At 46.7% G+C, this 21,881-nt stretch overlaps 1 protein-coding gene, 1 long non-coding RNA gene and 1 other non-coding gene across 3 annotated transcripts in view; 1 reads left to right on the top strand and 2 right to left on the bottom strand.

Moving 5' to 3' along the window:
* The window catches only part of Dnajc12 (DnaJ heat shock protein family (Hsp40) member C12), a 34,640-nt gene extending 22,659 nt beyond the window's left edge, over nt 1-11,981 (top strand). The window contains exon 4 of the mRNA XM_037199665.1: nt 11,370-11,981. Coding sequence (XP_037055560.1) covers nt 11,370-11,489 — 120 coding nt within the window. The 3' untranslated portion in view covers nt 11,490-11,981. The remainder of the gene's footprint in view (nt 1-11,369) is intronic.
* On the bottom strand, nt 11,318-19,535 carry LOC119086744. Its single transcript, XR_005090088.1, has 2 exons — nt 18,544-19,535; nt 11,318-11,637 (listed from the first exon to the last, which is right to left on the bottom strand). It is a non-coding gene; the product is annotated as an uncharacterized LOC119086744 (long non-coding RNA).
* Trnas-uga lies at nt 19,457-19,538 on the bottom strand. Its single transcript has one exon. It is a non-coding gene; the product is annotated as a tRNA-Ser (tRNA).
* Between the last annotated feature and the right edge of the window lie 2,343 nt (nt 19,539-21,881).

Here is a 21,881-nt window from a genome sequence, read left to right as displayed (position 1 = left end):
CCCACAGGCTGCCTCTGCCTCCCGAGTGCTGAGATTAAAGGCGTGCGCTACCATTGCCTGGCCTTTATTTATTTATTTATCTATCTATCTATTTATTTATTTATTTATTTTGAGGCAGGGTTTTACCATATTCTACCGCTGATCTTGACCTCATGGCCTTCCTGTCTTTCCACAGTGCTGATATTACAGGCTTGTGTCTTTTGTGAGTATTTATTGTCTTTTTTTAATTTTTGTAATCACAAGTCGCACTGTAATGAACAGTTTCATGTAATGTCTCTTGTGTGTGAAGTACACCTGTGGGGTAAATACCTATCTCTGGACTTTTTGTGTCATGAGAATGTGTGAGCATTTAGAATTTGGTTACTCTATCCTTTAAAAAAAAAAAAAAAGATTTATGTCAGTACCTACAGAGGCCAGAAGAGGGCGTCAGATGCCCTGGAGCTAGAGTTGCCTGGCCACTGCGAGCCACCCCATGTGGGTACTAGGAACTGAGCTTGGTCGAGCAGTAAGCATCCTTAACCACTGAGCTGCCTGTCCCTCACCAGCCTCGAACTCCCAGGGATCTGCCCACCTCCGCCTTCTAAGGACCGAGATTAGAGGTGCGTGCCGCCACCCCTGCCTGGTTACTGTGTCCTTTAAACAAACAGTAAACGCAGCTGGCTGGTTGTCACAGATCTTAGGGCCACGGGGTTGAAAAGCACCGGGAAGGCGTGTTTGTTCACTGATAGCGGAGTTTTTTCTGCTTTAGCCTTGGCTTTGTTGTATCAGAAGCGTTGTGTTGACGGAACAGTTTCGCAATCGCCTCCCCTCACCCCTAAAAGGAAGCAGTGCCCAAGATGTGAAACAACAATAATAAAGCCAGAGTACACACACACACACATTTCTTGTGGCACTTTCCACAGAGAGAGGATAACGGGGCCTTTCTCATCCATGTCGCGGCGGTCACCTGTCTTCTGTGGGTCCTGAAATGTTGAAATATAATTCTGAGACCTTCCACTCTTTTTAAAGTGAAAGCGACTCAAGTGTCTGCTTCGGAACGCTGAGGCGGCGGCGTTCACTGTTTCTTTTAAATCCATATAGTTTCCAGTGCCCCTTGGATATATTCCCAGCTGCCAGAAACAGCCCCTTGATGAGAACATTAGAAATGCAAAAACAGATGAAAGAGAGAGAGAGAGGGTGAGAGAGAGAGAGAGAGAGAGAGAGAGAGAGAGAGAGAGAGAGAGACAAAGACAGAGAGAGACAGAGAGAAACAGACATAGAGACACAGAAAGACACGGAGAGAGATAAGGAGAAGATTGCTTTCTTGCTTATGAATTTTCATATCTTTTCCTTGCCAGGATCTTATGGGGTGATAAGATGGGTCACAGCAGCAAGTGTTGGTGACTAATGCTGTTATTGAGAGGGACTTTTAATTTCCTGGAAGGCAAAAACCATTACCCCTGCCCCCCAGCAAAGATAAGAAATGCAGAGACTTCTAGGGAGTATGCTGGGAGGAATTATAAAACTGATGGTGTATTGAAAAAGGGCAAAATGCTGGACAAGGTGGGCTCCAGTTCCCTTCCATTTCAGCTTCTGTGGTAGCCTGGGCTGGTTTGGTTTGATTGCTTCTGGGCTCCGAGTCATCTCACTCTCCGAGGGCTGGGGACACTTAGTATCAGGCCACTTTTCCCATCCTTTCTCCTCCCAGTGGATTCTTCTCTTTCTCCTACTGCTTTAGGATTACAGAGGACTGGATATTTTTTCTGGCTGTGACCTAATGTGGGACTCAGGACAAATTACTTTAGCTCTGCTTTGGTTCCTTCTACCTGTCGGTGGATTTAAAAAAAACAAACAAGCAAACCAGTCTCCTCTTTGGAGACCGTAAGAACTCAGCTGAGACCCGGGCCTAGGGTAGGCTAGTGGGATGGCTTAATATTGACCGTCAACTTGACACACGCAGGAAGAAAGAACTCGAAAGAGAAATTGCCTCCTGGGATAGGCCTGTGGGCATGGTGGTGGGAGCTTTTCTTAATTGCTAATTGATTAGGAGGGTCCAGTCCACTGTGGGCTGTGCCATCCTCGGGCAGATGGTCTTGGGTCGTATGAGGAAGGTAGCTGAACACACACACACACACACACACACACACACACACACACACACACACCATGGGGAGGAAGGCAGTAAGCAGGGTTCCTCCGTGACCTCTGCTGGAGCGCCAGTCTCCAGGTTCCTATCCCGACTTACTTCAACGATGGACATGGATGTGTAAGCCAAGGAAACCCTTGCCTTCCCCCAGTTCCTTTGGTTAGTGTTTCATCATAGCAACAGAAAGCCAACTAGTTTAGGGCCTGGCTGGGAGCCAGACTGGCATGGGAGCAGGGGGGGGGGCTGGGGGGTTGTAAACTACAAATTAAAGGAGAGAATTCATTGAAAGGACAGAGAAATCACAGGGAGAGTTTGTGTCTCCATCATTCTGTTCCGATAACTCTGTCTAGCTTATTGTTATTTTATTTAAAAAAATAATTATAATTACTATCTTGTCTTTTGAAACAGGGTCACTATCCTGTAGCCAGGCTGACCTGGGACCACTATATATAAATTTATTTATAAACTACCTATAATAGTTTGGCCTGGTCTTGGACATCCAGTTCTCCTACCTAAACCTCTCAAGGTGCCTGGTAGTATGGGGGTCTGTCCACCCAGCTGCTTTGGAGGCTGAGGCGCGAGGGCCACAAGGCTGAAAAGGCCTGCTGGGTTAGAGAGAAAATCCAAGGACAGCTGGGCAACTTAGTGAGAGCCTGTCTTTAAAAAAGTGAGGGAGAATACCTGCTTAGCATGTGAGAGGACCTGTGTCAGATCCCCTAAACCACACTAAACCCCAAACCCAAACAACCCCAGAACAAGACAAACAAACGCACAAACTACCTCCCAAACTCCAAGTGCTGGAGTGACAGGTGTGAGTGGCCCTGCTTGGTTTCTGTTCTCCCCTCCTCTCTCTCCTCTCTCTCTCTCTCTCTCTCTCTCTCTCTCTCTCTCTCTCTCTCTCTCTCTCACTTTCTCCCTCTCTCACCCCCACCCTTTTGATTTTCCAAGACAGGGTTCCACTGTGTAACCCTGGCTGTCCTGGAACTCACTAAGCATACCACCGCCGATGGGCTCCTTCTTTTCTTTTTAAACGTATTTATTTTTTGGGTGGTGGCGGCTCACGCCTTTAATTCCCGCACTCTGGAGGCAGAGGCAGGTGGAGCTCTGAGTTCAAGGTCAGCCAGAGCTATACAGAGAAATCCTGACTTGAACAACACACACACACACACACACACACACACATTTTAAATGAGTGTTTTGTCTACATGTACATCTGTGCAACACATTTGTGCCTGGTGCCCATTTAGGCCAAAGAAGGCATTGGATTCCCAGGAACTGGAGTTGCAGATGGTTATGGGTGCTGGGAATCAAACTCGGTTCTCTAGAAGAGCAGCAAGTGCTCTTATTCACTGGGTCACCTTTCCAGCTCCCCCTCTCTCTTATTAAATAAATAATAAAAATAAATAGACAGGGAGAGGGTATAATTCAGGAAAGGCGCAAAGCTACACAGAGAAACCCTGTCTTGAAAAAACCAAATATATATATATATATATATATATATATATATATATATACCTCAAACAATTGTCTTTCAGTTTTTAGCTTCCAGAACATTAAGAAATAAATTTCTGCTATTTATAAAATTACCCAGCCTGTAGTATTTTATCACAGTAGCACAAATAAACTAATGCAAGCAGCAACTGAGAAAGAAAACTAGAGTGATTAAAACTGTACTTTCCCATCACTCCTAGGACGTGCTCCAGCCTCAGGCAGGGGCTTTTTATAAATCTGTATTCTCGGGGCTGGACAGCCAGCTCAGCAATGCTTACCCTGCTCTTGCAAAAGTTCCCAATGCCCACGTCAAGCAGCTCACCACTGCCTTCAGTTCCAGCTCCATGGAATTTGAAGGCCTCTTCTGGCCTCTCACAGGCACCTGTACTTACATACACACACCAAATAGACACACACAAAATTAAGAGAAAAAAAAATAAACCTTTAAAAAAACAAACAAACAACCCTGCAAATTCTTGGACCCTACTCCAGACTCCCTGAGTCAGAATCTGTGAAGGATAAGCTACAGGATCTGTCTTCACAGCCTCCCCAGGGGTTCTGATGCTTGCTTAAGTCTGAGTGTAATTTTGGCCTAGATCGATCCCCAAGACAGGGTCCCAGTGTCTCTCGGGAACTCAGCATTGGGAACCCCACAGTGGATCTAAATTGGAATATGTACTTGGAAAAAATCGTTGGTTTTTTTCTATGCATATTATTAATAAATCTTGAGAAACGTTGTGCTAGAAAATACATCATTAATATGATAGTCAGTAACCATATGTGACTATTAAATTCATTAAAATTAAATAAGATTGGTAATACAATGTATTCACACTCGTGATGTTTTAAATACTCAATAGTCATTTTTGTTGCTGCTTCTGTTTTTTTTTTTTTTTTTTTTCGAGACAGGGTTTCTCTGTGTAGCTTTGTGCCTTTCCTGGAGCTCACTTGGTAGCACAGGCTGGCCTTGAACTCACAGAGATCTGCCTGGCTCTGCCTCCCGAGTGCTGGGATTAAAGGCGTGCGTCACCACCGCCTGGCGCTGCTTCTGTTTTGAGGAGCAGATAAACATAGGATCTCTCAATGTAGCCTTGGCTGTATTTGAACTCACTACTGTAGAACAGGCTGGCCTTGAACTCACAGAGATCCACCTGTCCCTGCCTCCCGAGTGCCAGGATTAAAGGCATGTGCCCCCATGCCTGGCTTCTATAAGTCATTTGGACTAGTGTCACTTTATTGAACAGCCCAGATTGTTGATCATTTCTGTTGACTCGGAAGGTTCTATTGAACAGGGCAGTTCTGGGACTAACGGCAGCATATGCCACCCCACCCAGCTTTTCTCTGAGACGGGGTCTTACAATGTAGTCCTGGCTTGCCTCGAACTCCAGGGCGATCCCCCTGTCCTTGCTTCTGAATACTAGGGATTAGACGTATACCAACATGCCTGGCTTCCCACCATCCCCCCCCCCCCCAAGAATTCCTGGTCTACAAAGTGAGTTTCCGGACAGCCTGGGCTACACAGAGAAACCCTGTCAACAAAAAAGGAAAGTTGTTCTCTGAGGCACACATACACATACACCCCACTAATAATAAGTAAAAAATTAAAAAAAAGATGTGTTGAAAATCTCATCCCTTTACATGGCTCACCACTTATGAAGATGACCTTATTTGGAAATAGGGTCTTTTTTTTTTTTTTTAAACGGATGTTGTCATGTTTAGATAGTTCCCTTTTGAGAAGGGGGAGATTTGGATAGAGACCCATGGGGAGGATGCCACGAGTGATAGGCAGGGGCTGGGGCTGTGCAGCTGCAGTTTAAGGAGGATGGACGGCTCAGAGCTAGGGATGACTCAGAGCTGGGGATGACTCAGAGCTAGGGATGACTCAGAGCTAGGAAGCAGCACAGGATGAGTCTCTCCCTGATTATGCCGACACATGGAGTTCTAGACACCTGACTTCTGACACAGTGAGTCTGTTAACTCACTTGTTTGGTGACTCTATGTCAGCCCTAGGAAATGAATACACTCATGGATAAAAAGTTAAACCAATAAACATCGGCTCCTCTCCTCACTTACAGTCTTTCTTTTCCTTCCTTCCTTCCTTCCTTCCTTCCTTCCTTCCTTCCTTCCTTCCTTCCTTCCTCCCTCCCTCCCTCCCTCCCTCCCTCCCTCCCTCCTTCCCTTCTTCCCCTCTTCATCATTGTGTATACATGACTGAGTGTGCTGTGGTGCCTGTGCAGAAATCAGAGGGCAACTTGTACATGTCAATTCTCTTCTCCCATGTGGGTCCCAGGGATCAAACTCAGGTTGTCAGGTTTGGCAGCAAGTGCTTAGAGCTGCTGAGCCATCTTGCTGGCCCCCTTTCTGCTTATTTCTGTACCTTCTACTAGGTCATAATTTAAATACCTTTACTGTGTGCCCATCTTGGGCATAGTGCTCCATTATTTGAATAGGGATGTCTTAGTCAGTGGTCTATTGCTGTGACCAGGCCATGACCAAGGCACCTCTTATAAAGGAAAGAATTTAATTGGGTCTTGCTTACAGTTTCAGAGATTTAGTCTATTATTGTCATGGTGGGAAGTATGGCAGCACACAGGTAGACATAGTGCTGGAGAAGTAGCTGAGATTTCTGCATCCAGATCTGCAGGCAGCAGGAAGAGAGCAAGAGCCACTGGGCCTGGCGTGGGCTTCTGAAACTTCACAGCCCACTCTCAGTGACATACTTCCTCCAACAAGGCCACACCCCCTTCAGCGAGGCCACACCTCCTAATCCTTCTAAGTAGTGCCACTCCTGGATAACTAAGCATTCAAATATATGAACCCGTGGAGGCCATTCTTATTCAAGCTACCACAAGAGAGAACACAGACTAAAACTCAAAAGCTTGAGGCTGAAGTGGAAAGAAGGAAGGATCTGGTCACAGAAAACAAGACAAGTATGTAAACTCCAAGTCGCACATGTATACAACTTCCTTTTGCATTCCTCTGTAAGCGACACTCCCCCGAGCCATTGTTTATTTTTCTGGGGGCCAGGAGACCTGGCTTTTTGTTCTAACTGCCAACTGGGAGATGCTGGGCAAGCTGTTTACATATGAAGCACTTACTTTTTCATAGTAGAGTGAGGAGGTTGGGTCATACCCAGAACCCTTCCTTGCTTCAGGCTCTGGTGCTCCTTCGCTACTAGAATCAACCTGTATTCTCCCGGATGGCATCACAGTATGGTGTCCATCACTATAGCCATTGTGTGAGCTCCTCAGGGGAGGGGCAGTCTTGTTTCCCCATTGGATCCCCTTTCAGAACACCTGGCTCTTGTGAACAGCAGATGTTCCACAAAAGTGGTTCACCACAACAATACTGCAGGTGTGATACGTTGGTGCGAAGGTGGTAAAAATTCTCCCTCAGAGGGCCAGGGAAGAAGCCATTGAGTTGTCACTCATTCTAACTCGATTCTGGGTTCTGCCAGGAGCTGCTCTGGGGACTGGTCTCTGGGAGCCTCATCTTCCCTACTCTGGCATGAAGGCTTCCATCTTCTGTGTATGCACCGATCATATGCTTGGTATAAAGCCAAGATTAAAACATCTTGTCCAATGCAGAGCTTGTGTGATTGTCAGAAAGTGTGTGCTTTTTAGTGATGAGGGTTAGTTAGTTTTTATAGCTGGTTTCAGAGATGATGAAAGACAAGTGACATAGTACTATGTCTGCTTAACAAGGAACCAGAGGAAGGATTTTTCACATCAGAACTCTAGATAGACGTGACAGTTGAAGCCCTTGAGAAAAATGAGAATTATGAAGAAGGTAATTCCCTATTGTCAATTCCCGCTGAGGTGAAAGAATTTCAGGATGCCGAGTTTCCATGTGAATAACGTGGGATTGACACTGAGTGATTTTAGTCGGATGATACACATTATGACTTTAGCATTTCAGTGAACTTGTCTTGCAGAAGTTTAGACATTTCTATACAAGATGATCTCATTTTAAAAAATAATTTTATGTATATGAGTGTTTTGCCTGCATGTATGTATGCGCAGCATGTGCATGTCTGGTGCCTTTGGAGGTCAGAACAGGGGATCGGATCCTCTGGGACTGGAGTTACGGGTGGTTGCGAGCCACAGTGTGGGTGCAGGCTCTCTGTAAGAGCAACGAGTACTCTTAACCACTGAGCCAACTCTCCAGCGCCAAGATGATTTTCAAAAATATTTAGCCGGGCATGGTGGTACACACCTTTGGTCCCAGCACTTAGGAGGTAGAGGTAGGCCAATCTCCATGAGTTCAAGGCCAGCCTAGTCTACAAAGTGAGTTTCAGAACAGCCAGGGCTACACAGAGGAATCCTGTCTAGAAAAAGCAAAACAAAACAAAAAAGCTAATTTTTATGCGTTTCTGGAAATTTTTTTTATTTCACTTTTGAAATCTTCCAAAATAAGTTCTACCTGGATTAAAGATTGATGGAGAAAATAACAAGGAAAGAGAGATTTCTCTTCACTACAAAATACATTCATATGGACCACCCAAAATAAAAATTCAGGTTATTGGCCGGGCGGTGGTGGCGCACGCCTTTAATCCCAGCACACGAGAGGCAGAGGCAGGCGGATCTCTGTGAGTTCAAGGCCAGTTTGGTCTACAGAGCGAGATCCAGGACAGCCAGGGCTACACAGAGAAACCCTGACTCGGAAAAACAAAACAAAGCAAAACAAACAAACAAACACAGAAAAGAATTCAGTCTGTCTTTCTTCCAATAGCCACAAGATGGTGGCATTGGCCTACCGGTAGCAGAAGGTTCTACCTAGAAAGCCTTTGGTCTTGTCTGTGAATGTGCAAAAAGTCCAGATCTGGTTGCTGCACGGCCTCTTCACCTCTGCAGTGGGGTAGGATGAAGATTTTGTCCACTGTAGGCATTTCAAGAATAAAGCCTAGGACTGTGAAGAATTTTTTATTTTTTACTTTTTTAGTTTTTTTTTTTTTTTACATCCTGCCAGATCTGCCTCCTGCTGATGCCACCAAATATAGTTTTTAACTAAATATCCATTGTTCTATCTATCAATAAGACTCGGGAGTCAGAGGCTGAGGTGAAAACCCGCTGGCTCAGAGAGGTCGAGGAGCAGCTATTGGACCTTGCCTCTTCAAGGGCATCTCAGAAAGAGAGCTTCCTTCCTCTCCACTAAACCAAAAAAGATGGCCATACTCAAAAGTCCCTCCCTACTACTTCCTGTGCATCTTTCTGCCCATCTCCCAGACTCCCTCTGACTCTCCATGATTACTTTGTGTCGACTAGCGGCTGGCTCGGTCTCCTGACCCACGGTTGATTTCATTTAATTAATCAAATGCAAACTCGGGGTTCACAGGGTGAGCGAATATCCTTCGACACATTTTAGGGGGTGAAACAAGGAGGTAAAGGAGGGGCCACTAGATGATGCTGTGGTGAGTTCTCACTCCACCTTTGACTTCCCCACGGTTGTTGTTTGAAAAGTATAACGCAGCCGGGCGGTGGTGGCGCACGCCTTTAATCCCAGCACTCGGGAGGCAGACCCAGGCGGATCTCTGTGAGTTCGAGGCCAGCCTGGGCTACCAAGTGAGTCCCAGGAAAGGCACAAAGCTACACAGAGAAACCCTGTCTCGAAAAACCAAAAAAAAAAAAAAAAAAAAAAAAAAAAAAGAAAGAAAAAAAGAAAAGAAAAGTATAACACAAGCTGTTTTAAAGATATAGCATGCGAGGAAAGGTCATGAGACACAACCAAACCATTATCAGAGCTTTATTAGGAGGAGGGGGAGGGGGCACAGGAAAGAGTAACCAGGCCTGGGAAGAGGCACGTGGGGAGGAGGAGGGGGAGGAGGAGGGGGCAGAGAAGAGAGGGAGGAGTCTTTGTCCAGCTTTTTAAGGATTCCCCTGCACATGTGCAGGTGGGTTTACAGAGCTGCGCCACACATATGCTGCGTGCATTTGCGCAATCATCCAGCACACTGATGATGTAAGTAGGATGCAGGACCCCCTGCTTAGCTACTGAACTGCGCATGTGAGGTCACTGCAGCTGGAGTGACAGAATCCTAAGGACAGTAAAAACTTGTCTGGGTTTCTGAGAGTCGCTCTGCCTTGGTAGCCCTAGTTCACCTCAAACCCATGATGTTCTTTTGGCCTCATTTTCCTTAGTCTTGGCATCACAGGAGTGGACTCTCGTGCGCTGTTGACTACTGTGTCACCAGCATTTAAGACCAGTCACACTTCTGGAGACTGAGCTCCGAAGCTAGCTTGCTTCCTTGCCCCATTTCTCTCTTTCTTTCTTTCTTTCTTTCTTTCTTTCTTTCTTTCTTTCTTTCTTTCTTTCTTTCTTTCTCTCTCTCTCTCTCTCTCTTTCTTTCTCTCTCTCTTTCTTTCTCTCTTTCTTTCTTTCTCTTTTTAATGTATATGTTCTCTGTCTGTAGCTGTGGATGGTGATTAACACAGAGACCCACAACTGGTCAGCGAGCAGAGAGGAAGAGACTGGGAAGGGTTCAGCCCCAAGGGACGTCTCGATAACACAGGCCCTCTTCCAGAGGTTCAGGGGTCATCTCGGAAGAGGGGGAGTGACGATTTGAGAAGTCAGAGGTAGTGGATGACTACAGCAGAGCCTTGTTTTGGGGAAACAAGGGCTGAGGCGCACACACAGGAACTCACAGCCGCTGTAACTGCATGCATAAGACCTGGACAAGAGCAAGCCGGTCAATCTTACCGTGGGTGGGGGGTGGGGACTTAGGAGCTCTTGGCAACGATGGCTTCTAGAGGAGGGAGAGTCAGTGTTCTCCAGGGATGCCCCACTTGAGAGGCTGCCTGGGGTGCTTTGAACAGGCGTGGTCCCCGTAGACTCATGGGCTTGGCCCACAGGGAGTGGCACTATGAGATCTTCTTGGAGGAAGTGTGTCACTGTAGGCTTTGAGGTCTCCCATATGCTCAAGCCATGCCCAGTGACACAGATTCCTTCTGCCCCAATGAAGTATTTTCCTTAATAAGAGTTGCTGTGGTCATGGTGTCTCTTCACAACAACAGAAACTCTAACTAAGACACCTCCCATGCCAGTAGATGGCCCTACATCTATGCTCATACTTACTGGCAACACTAAGTGGACTCACTGGGTTTAAAAACAACGTGAAATTTAGAGGGAATAGTGGGGTGGGGGCAATTGGAGGGAATGAGGGGTGCATTTGCCGAAAACACATTATGTGCAATTGTGAAATTCTCTCTTAAAAGTAGAACTAAGAAAAAAAAGGAAGTTATATGAAAATACACTAGCTCCCTCTCCTTGAGATCATTTTGTACTAGTTGGAAGGGATAGGGGTGGTAGGAGAGAGAGAGAGATTGAGAGAGAAAGAGATTGAGATTGAGAGAGAGAGAGAGAGAGATTGAGAGAGAGAGAGAGAGAGAGAGAGAGAGAGAGAGAGAGAGAGAGAGAGAGAGAGAGAGATTATCCCCCTAGTTCTGGCTCAAACTGTAACTAGAATCAATTTCTTTCCGCAAATTCTTGTCTCCTTTTGGTTAGAGCAATGAGCAATGAACCTAACATGACTAGAAAGTATATTATTAGGTTTGCGGGGGAGTTCTTGCTGAAAAGATGAAAAACTGATTTTCCCAGTAGCCAATCCTTTCCCCAGTAAGAAATCTTCAAACACTTCAGCAGCAATAATAGACAATGAAAAAGGGGTAACTGAAAAGCTCAAATGTGAACGGACAGCCTACCCAGTAGGGCTTTAAAAATATTTTATTTATTTATTTATTATTTATTTATTTGAAAGGTAAAGAGCAGCGGCGGGGAAAACAAGGACCTATCAGAAAAGACTTCGCCACTCCAAGAAGATGCTGACGTATCCATCCGCGTGAGAGCTGAGTGCCTCAGGAAGCATCCACCGGTCTGAGAGCGGTCATTTTTCAAGCTCAGATGGATGTAAACCAAGATCAGACGGTCACAAGTAGATCTGAACGATGGATACAGTGGCTGATTTTCCTCGGTGAAAAGCAGGGACAGGAAAAGCAATCGATAACAGCATCCGTGAGCCTCTTCACCTGCATTTTAGAAGGAAATTAGCTTCTAAAACAAGCCACCCTCAAGCCAGTCTTGCAAGGGATTAAGACTGCACCTTCATGTGCATGTAGGTGCTGGGGACAAAACTTCTTCGTGTTATGCATCTCATGCCTGAAAGGTGTTGTGGGCAGAAGCAGAAGCACACTGGGTCTCCCGGACCTCCCTCCCTACAGTGCCTGGCTTTGGTGATACAAGCTGAACTCGGCTGGGAGGGCTCTAGATCTGATTCCTGTGCCACCACATCCTTTTCCTGAGCCACAGCAATGGTTGCTGGGGCATACTGAATTGTTAATAAAAATAAAGAAGTCATGTATAAATGTGTAAATGTAGCGATTTCTTTGACACCCCTCCCCCCCCCAATTGTTCTTGCTCATTTGTTTTAGATCAAAAGACTGGAATCAACTTTTATGGTCATCAGTAGGGATTTGGTTGAATAAATTATGTTCTGTCCATTCTGAATCAGTGAGCTCTACCCGCCCAGGGCATTTGAGTCAGCAGAACCACTTCTAATGAGCAAGCACTTAGAATAGAAAGGTGGGATATCTTTTTAACAACAACAACAAAAGCTAAATTCAAAACATTGGGTACACTAGCCAAGCTGACACTTGTGTATGTTCTTAGGGGTGCATAAAGAATACATGGAGAGCCAGATGTGATGGTGGTGCACACCTTTAATCCCAGCACTTGGGAGGTAGAGGCAGGTGGATCTCTGTGAATTTAATGCCAGCCTGGTCGACATAGTAAGTTCCAGGACAGCCAGAGCTGTATAATAGAGAGACTCTGTTTAAAACAAACTATAAGCTATAAATAAAACAAAACAGGGTTAAAACAAACTATAAACTATAAACAAAACAAAACAGGAATACACTGAGGAGGCTAGAGAGCTCTTGCTGTTCTTCCAGAGGACCCAGGTTCAGTTCTCAGAATCCACATGGTAGTTAACAACTGTCTGGAACTCGGGTTCAAAAGGATCTGCTGCCCTCTTCTGGCCTCTGTGGATACTTGCATGCATGAGGTACACAGACGTACATATGCAGGCAAAACACATAAAACTATAATAATTAAAAAATTAAGGGCTGGAGAGATGTCTCAGAGGTTAAGAGCGCTGGCTCTTCTTTCAGAGGTCCTGAGTTCAATTCCCAGCAACCACATGGTGGCTCACAACCATCTGTAGTGAGATCTGGTGCCCTCTTCTGACCTGTAGTCATACATGCTGCATACAAAATAAATAAATAAATCTTTTAAAAAAATTAAAAACAAAATAAAAAAAAACCCACAGAAAACTGAGAGTCATACCTGGCGTCCTCCAGGAAGGGACCCTCAGTGGCAGGCTGAGGTGAGAGCAAGCCAATGTAATCATGAATCTATTGTCCACCGAGCAGATCATTTAATGGAAACAATTTCTGGCTTGATTTCCTGTAAAATACGATTTCTAGCTACACAGGAGACTGAGGCAGGAGGACTGCTTGAGCCAACAAAGTCTGTGTCCACTTGGTGTATAGCAAGACTCCCTCTATTTAAAAAAGATGTGTGTGTGTGTGTGTGTGTGTGTGTGTGTTTGTGTATCTGTGTGTATGTGTGTATCTGTGTGTATGTGTGTGTAAATAAGTTAAATAAGATTCCTGGTATTCCTGTAAACTTTATTGCAATGTTTCTTGATAATGAGACAGGAAGGGAGGAACATAAATTGGTTTTTGCTTGTAAGTACATATTTTAAACCTATTGTGTGTATGCTCTTAACTCTCTCTTTCTCTCTCTCCCTCTCCCTCTCTCTCTCTATGTCTGTCTGTCTGTCTATGTCTGTACATGCATGTCGGTGGGGATGTATGTTTCAAATCAACCATTAAGGACAGGAAAAAGTTTCTTAAAGATTTTTTAAAGACTTATTTAATTTATGTGTACGAGTGTTTGTCAGTGTGTATATATACCGTGTTTATGCCTGGTGCCCTTGGTGGTCAGAAGAGGGTATCAGATCCCCTGGAATTGGAGTTACAGATGGTTTTGAGTCACCACATGGGTGCTGGGAACCAAACCTGGGTCTTGCAAAAGCAGCACAGTGCACTTAGCTGCTGAGCCCTCTCTCCAGCCCCAGAGAGGGTTTGAGTCAATGGTGCCAGAGTGTGGAAGGGCTGGGAATAGTGAGCCTGTTCTGTGAGGGGGTGTAAGCCAGTCCAACTGCCTCTATGGGTCACTCGGGGAGTAGGCAGGATTGAGTAGAGATTAGGGATGAATTATGAAGGCATACAATTAGGGAGTTTGGTTTTTACTATGTTAGCCATGGGAATTTATGGTGGTAGTGTGTGTGTGTGTTCGCATGCGTACATGCGTGCGTGCGTGCGTGCGCGTGCGTGCGTGTGCGTGTGCGTGTGCGTGTGTGTGTGTGTGTGTGTGTGTGTGTGTGTGCTTCTTTGAGCAGGCAAGAGAGGTGTTCAGTACAATGTCTATGCAGAGATGACATCATCTGGACAGATTTGTTTACCCGTTCTAAGACAGCCCAGGAGACAACTTCCCCAAATCAGTGTTTTCTTTCTAGGAATAGGTTATCTCATAGTTGGGGATTATTGACACATAGCATATGGTTCAGATATATGTATGCATGTGTGTATTATTATTATTTCTTTTATTTTGAGATAGGGTCTCATGTAGTTCAGAATGGCCTCATACTCACTTTGTAGCCAAGAATGATCTTCGATTCCTAATCCTCCTGCCTCACCTCCCAAGTGCTGAGAGTATATGTGTCTTTTAAATGGAGTAGCGAAGAGCTGGGAGGAGATCTTTAGTGCAAGCTGGAGAATTGTATTTCTAAAGCCAGCCATGAAAGCCAGATGTGGTGGCGCATGCCTCTAATCGCTGAGCTCAGGAGGCAGAGGCAGGAGACTGCTGTTAGTTCAAGGCCTGGCTGGTCTATGTAATGAGTTTTGGGTCAGCCAGGGTTACATAGCAAGACCTTGTCTTAAAAAAAAAAAAGGTGTGTGTGGGGCTGGTGGTGATGGGACTGAAGGTGTAGCTTGGCTGGTAGAGCGCTTGCCTAACATGCACAAGACCTGGGTCTGAACCCCAGGATTGCATGAGCCAGGGGTGGTAGTGAGCCAGAGCCACACACTCTGACTGAAGTGCTAAGAATAACCTAAGTCCTTGGTGACTTTGGGAGCAGGTCACAAGGAAGCAGAACAAACTGCTTTTCTAGGAGCTGGGGTGAACTTCATCCATCATCTTTATGCAGACTGGGGGACTAAACCTTGGAACAAGAGCTGAGTTGCCGAGTTTTCTCTAGTGAGTCAGCCAGATGGGTTGACCATTTCCCCTGATGATTCCAGGCTCAGAACTCATTTCTCTTACTCCCTGGAGCCACTGAGGCATAGGTAATGCTATTATTTCTTGCACCATAATACACAGAGACTGCCTGAAACCAGCTGTCTCCAAGGGGATGGGTGGGAAACGAGGAGCAGCAAGATCTTCAGACGTGAGCTCCCCTCCAGTGGGGCTTGCTCACATCTCTCTCGACTCCACCTTTCTTCATCAGAGTCCTCAGTGTGATTGTCCCGCCTGACTTTATTCTGCCTTTCTATAGGTCAAACAGCTTTATTATTAACCAATGAGAGCAATACATAGTCTCAGTGTATGGAAGGATCATCCCACAGCACCTTTGCAAGGGAGTTTTAAAGGGTCTTCAGTCTGAGAGAGGACAGGGATGCTTTATCCAGGAGGTGATACTTGGAAAACAGAATTTGAGTTTTTCCAGCCAGTTGATAGTGGGGTAAAGAGGGAATTTGTATATGGTGTATGGAAGGAAAAATAAAGATGGGAGGTGATTTACTTAGTTTACCAGAAGCTGGGTGGAGGTGGCACATACCTTTAGTCCCAGCACTCGAGAGCCAGAGGCAGGTGGATCTCTGTGAGTTCGAGACCAGCCTGGTCTACAGCAAGAGATCCAGGACAGCCAGGCCTACACAGAGAAACTCTGTCTTCGGGGAGGGTGGGAGTTTACTGGAAGAATATGGAATAGCTTTTGCTATCTCAGGAAGCCTGCAAAGTCTCTCTCTCTCTCTCTCTCTCTCTCTCTCTCTCTCTCTCTCTCTCTCTCTCTCCCTCTCTCTCTCCCTCTCTCTCTCCCTCTCTCTCTCCCTCTCCCTCTCCCTCTCTCTTTGGGAAATGAAGCAGGAGTATTCATCAGGATAGTCAGGATCTAAGACAGCAGAGCAATGTCACAAAAATCAGCCTAATGCATAGGCTGTCGTCCCATTGCTGAGCACTGCCAACTCCGGCACCACTGCCTGTAGCAGGATGAGGAAGAGTCAGCTTGGAGGAAGAGCATGGATAGGTGGTGTGGGGTTGGATCCAGGCTTCTTCATATTGCTTCTGTCCATCACCAGGAAGGATTGCTACCCTGCCTGCTTTTTGTATTGATAGTTTCTGATTGGATACTGGGGGAAGACACATCTGACTGGCTGGGCCAGTCTGCAGGGGAAGCTGGGAAAGCAAGACTCTGGCTCTTCCACCTTTCTCTGTGTTGGGTAGAGATGGATTGCCTCTTCACACTGAGATGTTCAGAATGAGAACAAGGAGGGCTCAGTGGTTAGGAGTCCTTACTACATTCACAGATGGACCAGGTTCGGACCCCAACACCCATAACCAGTGGCTCACAACCCCTTTCATATGAGGTGTGTGTGTGTGTGTGTGTGTGTGTGTGTGTGTGTGTGTACACATACATCTGAGTGTGTGTGTATACATAGATACACACATACACACATAAAATAAAAAAATAGCTGGTCCTGGTTGCACAGACCTTTAATCCCAGCATTCGGGAAAGCCAGGCAGGTGGGTTTCTGTGAGTTTGCAGTCAGTCTGTTCTATAGTGACTTCCAGGACAGCCAGAGCTACATAGTAAAATCCCATCTTAAAAATAAATAGCTGCTACATAAAAATAGTATGTATTTGTATTTTAAAAGAGATTAAGTCCTCTAAAGAGGGTAGGCCTCTCCTCCAAATGAAGGAGCAAACGTGAAGCAGGAGAAGAAAGATGTTTTAATCACACGTTGAACACACAGAAAACAACCAAAGATGAGGGTGTTTTTCGTATTTTAGATGGTCTTTTAATAAAAATCCCAGAGCCAGGTATCAGGGTGAAAGCCGAAAGATCAGAGAAGCAGAGCAGCCAGCCACTAGTTCTTACCTCTACAAAACCCTCAGCCTCAAGAGAGTGAGTTCCTGTTTCCTCCCTCATGCCTTATATACCTTTCTCTGCCCTGCCATATTACTTCCTGGGGTTAAAGGTGTGTGCTTCCCAAGCAAAAACACTAGATCTCAAGTGCTGGGATTAAAGGTATGTGCCATCACGGCCTGACCGCTATGTCTAATCTAGTGACCGGCTCTGTCCTCTGATCCTCAGGCAAGTTTATCAGGGTACAGAATATATCACCACACAAGGGGTAGCATGTGATGCCGGGAGGCCCGTCAATAACTCAAAAGAAAAAGAGAACACACTTTGCACTCAAGCAGGGGACCTGTCTTGAAAGTCCTGTTTATCCTCTTGATTTTCTTGTTAAAGGAGTGTGGCAGAAACAACCAATTACCAATTCAGCAATACTTACTTTTCTTCCTTACCAATAAATTGAAGAGACACACATTCAGCTACACTCACTCCCCAGAGTTTCTGATCATGTGCCGAAATGAACCCAGTCTCCACCATCTATACAAAGTCTGTACAACTCAGTGAACTTCTATACAGTTAGAACAGATCCTCTGGCGCTGGAATTGCAGGTAGTTGAGAACCTCCTAACAAGGGTGCTGGGAACTGAACTCTAGTTCTCTGCAAAAGCTCCTAACTGCTGATCCATCCAGCTAGACTCTGAATTAATATTTGAGCACAGAGTAAAAATACTAAACTTTTCAATGTAAACAAATAAGAAACGTCATACATTATTTCAATTTCTTAGATCTGGAAACGGCATTTGTCTCTCAGGCTTTCTTAGACAAGGCACGTGTTTAACCACTGGATTTGACTTTTCTGTGGTTGGCAGCTTGTGGACATCAGGAGGTCAAGTAGGAAAGTAGTGTAATTATTTGTAAGTGACATGGATGGAGGCCAGGAGGAGGGGTTAGGTAAAAAGACAGATGGAAGACGTGGTAAAAGTGGGTGAACAGGAGCAGAGAACGGATGTGCAGGGTCCCAAAGGTGAACCTCATATAATTTTCTTATTTAAATCACCGTACTGAATCAATATAAAATTGTAGACATCTCAGTCAAACAAAATCTATCAAAAATATTAAAATCCCCTCAGATGTTACCAGTGACCACACCCAGTTTATGTGGTGCTGGGGAAAATCCCAGAGCTTTGGGCATGCTAAACAGGCACTACCGACTGAACTACATGCCCAGCTCTCTGTCTTTAAATATCTGCAACAACTGGCCATTCCCTTTTCTTGAGGCCCTGTACTAGGCCCCGGCCTCCACACTTTCAAGTGGCCCCATACACTCCCTTGTCTTTAGTTACCACCTCTTTGCCTATTACTTCCAAACCTGTAACTCCCAGCAGGATATACCAACCTGTCTCCTGGCTGTTTCCATTTGGCTAAACCATTCGCTAATAACGCCTGCAAGCATTTTAGCGTGTTTCTTTTTAGCCTCCGATCATTTTCTATTGCTTTCTCTTTCTTGCCCATTTCCTCTACACAGATGGGTACACACATGAATATGTTTAGCAAAAATGTAATCAGAACTGTTCCATGGCTTTTCCTGGGGAGACTTGGAAAAACAAGCGAAACGAACAAAATCCCGTCTATTCATCGTGGATCCGTCCCTGGGAACACGGATCCTGAGCTCAGAGTGGAGAAAGGACTCTCTTTAAGCCTGCTTGGTGAACAATCACGTTTGTTGTGTCACTTACAGGAGCATGAGTGAGAAGTCACCAAGGAGACCTTGAGTGACTCAGATGTCGCTGCAGTCTCTGAAAAGCCGACCTCAGCATGGCTGACCTCTCATGAAAGACGGATTCCTGCTCCCGGCCCCACTTGCAGAGAACTCCACCGGGGTCCTCTCTTCTGCAGCCACCTCTCTCTCAGCCTCCTGGGCCTTGCAACTCTCCCTCGCTTCCTGCGTCTTGAGCCTCCCTCCTCCCTTCCTGAAGGAGACGATGCTTCGACAGGGAGGATAGAGCTACCCCACATCAACGTCCCAAACCCATCCCGAGTTTTGCACTTGGCCAATGCAGGTGCTCCACTCACGGACTCTGCTGGCGTCGTTTTCACCGCGAGCCGGGTCTGGGTACCGCTGCGCCTCTCCGGGATCTCAGTGCTCTGGGAGAACACGGGGCCACATCCCTTGAGCCCAGGAACCTGGGATTTAATCAGGCAGACACAGTGAGACCCGTGTCAAAAGCAGAAGGCACACAGCGTCTCACTGGGTTCCACGGTGCGGACTTTAGCGCACATTAAAAGCGGAATTATTTTTAAAAAGTTTTCCATTGCGCAGCACTTCGGGGTTTTTTTTTCAGGGGAAGGGGAGGATGCCCTTAGTTACAGGGCGGGCAATAACAGCTTGTCATCCTGGGAAAGCCAGGAATTCCATCGTTCTTGGGTCTGCCCTTCGTGCTAACATCGAGATTCTAAAACTGCTCTCTGGCCTTTAGGGGAGATTTCTTCCGACATTATAAACCACGCACTTCGCAGTACCGACCCTTCAGGGTCTTGGGGTTCATTAAAGCTTTCCGTAGATTTTTATCTGGCGGATACAAGCCGCAAGGAGATGATGGATTTTGAAGTAGTTTTGTATAAAAGGCGAAAAACTGAAGCACCCGCTTCCGCAGCGAGCAGGGTTCGAACCTGCGCGGGGAGACCCCATTGGATTTCAAGTCCAACGCCTTAACCACTCGGCCATCGCTGCCACGGAGGCAAAGGGAAGGCGGAGACACTTTAGTGTAACAAACGCTGCGCTCGCACCGGGGCCGGGAGGAGGCGGAGCCCGCTCCTGCCTCCTTCAGCTTCTCCGGCTGAGGCGGCTGCGGCGATGAGTGGCTGCGGAAGGGAAGACCAAGGGGCCCATCCGGGTCCTTGAACCCCGATCTTCGCTGAGTTCGGGGGGCTCTCAACCTAACCTGGTTTCCGGGGGGGCAGGCCTGACTTTGGCCCTCCCGCTCTCCCCTGGGCACCACGAGGTGGCTGTGAAACATAGGATTGTCTCGCTGCGTGTGGCGGGCCCGCCCGCTCGGAAGTTCCTGCCTTGCCCTTGGCGGGCTTCCGTCCCCTCCGCGGACCCACGTCGTGGAGGCGAGCGCACGTGGGGTGTGTGTGTGTGGTGTGTCAGTGGTCACTGCGTGCCTCGGGCGTGGTTGAGGTTACCCTTCGGTGCGAACGTGGGCGAGCACAAGCCCCCCGGGGGCACCCACGGCAAGCGCGCGCGCCCCCCGCCCCCCGACGGGAGCGCGGCGGCTCGCGGGTGGGCGCCCGGCCCCGGCGCGCATGCGCGGCTCCCACCGGCCTCCCCGGGTCTCCCGGTGTGACTTTTCCCGCCGGGACGCGAAGCGCGCGTTGCTCTGCAGGAGCCGCGGTGTTGAGCGAGCTCTCTGGAGGTGTGTGGGTGTTCCCGACACGTCCCCGAGTCGTGTCACACCGCGGGCGGGGCCGGGGCCGCGTCCGACCCGGGGGGACCCCAAGCGTGAATTGTTGGAGGTGATGGTTTGAGGGTACAGGAGGGGCCCCAGACGGCGCGGGAACGAATGATTCCTGACGCTCCCAGGCATCCCTTTTCTCCTGTTTGTGATCATCACCTTGCTAAGAATAAGTGGGTTCATTTATACAGGGGAAACTATGACCCATGCGTTGTTTGGGGAAAGGGTTATATAGTTAACAAATGGCAGATTCAGGGTTACAGCGTACAATGTTATTTTAAATGTTCTCACCATGCAGTGAGAACTTCACATGTTCTCTGTTAGTCTCTGGTACAGTGGAATAAAGAAGTCTGTATGTGGCAATGAACAAAGCTAACAGAAGAGAGCTGAGAGATGAACGTTGAAGGTGTATGTGATGTCAGATCATTTATTATTATTATTATTTTGATGTGTGGTGTATGCATGCCTACATGTGTGTGGTATGTGTGCGTGTAGGTCAGAGAGGACATCGGGAGTCTTCCCTTTTCATTCCCCATCTTTTTTCTTAATTGAAAATAATTTTTTTTCATACAAATATATTCTGACCCAGTCTCCCAACTGAACCTTGAACCTACTTTGTCTCTGTTTCTTTTCTGTGGCTGTGAAGAGACACCACGACCAAGGCAACTTATAGAAGAACGCAATTACTTGGGGGCTTGCTTAGAGTTTCGGAGGGTTGGTCACGGAGGGTTAGTCTGTGACCATCGTAGTGGGGAGCTTGGCAGTAGGCAGGCAGGCAGGCAGGCACTGAGGCAGTAGCTGAGAGCTTACATCTTATCTGAAATCTGGAGGCAGAGAAAGAGGGAGGGAGGGAGGGAGAGAGAGAGAGAGACACTGAGAGACTGACTCTGACTGGACCTCAAAACCCACCCCCAGTGACACACCTCCTCCACCAAAGTCAGGCTTCCTAATCCTTCCCAAAATAGTCTCATCAATTAGGGCAAGCATTCAGATATATGAGCCTATAGGGGCAGACGCATTCAAATTGCCACACACCTATTGGTTAGATTGACTGGCCACCAAGCAGTGCCCCCGCCCCCAGCTGCCGGTCTCTAACCTCAAGCCCAGCCAGCTCTGGGGTTGCTGGGTCCCTGGGGATCTGAAGTCACGTTGCGATGCATGTGCAGTAAGCTAGTTACCCTCTCAGCCATCTCCTCAGCCCTAGAGAATATTTTTGAGGTGGATACTTTTTCTTCTCTATCTATCCCAGCATCCATTCTTGAGTGACAAGTCAATGGCACTTACGGAGTTACACCCACGTACCGCTAATCGAAACTTCCTTTAGCTATCAAGCAGTGTATCCCAGCCTCCTCTGGCTAAGTATGTGACTTGTATTGCTGCACAAAAATCACCGTCCATTTAGTGGCTTAAAATGACGCAAGTTACTGGAAACTAGCCAACTACTCAGGGGATATGAAGTCATGGATCTTGGGGGAGAACATACAACCAACACTTTTTTACTAAGACAGCAATATTCCTAACCTCATTCTGAATATTTGTCTTTATACCCATGGAGAAGTGTAGTCTTCATTCTTCATGAAGGAGATATCTCCTTGTGACAGACTGAGACCATTACAGAA

Source organism: Peromyscus leucopus, chromosome 16_21, assembly GCF_004664715.2.
Source record: "Peromyscus leucopus breed LL Stock chromosome 16_21, UCI_PerLeu_2.1, whole genome shotgun sequence".
NCBI classification, from domain to species: domain Eukaryota; kingdom Metazoa; phylum Chordata; class Mammalia; order Rodentia; family Cricetidae; genus Peromyscus; species Peromyscus leucopus.
The sequence above is the reverse complement of the archived record's forward strand: the minus strand, read 5'-3'. Positions and strand labels throughout refer to the sequence as shown.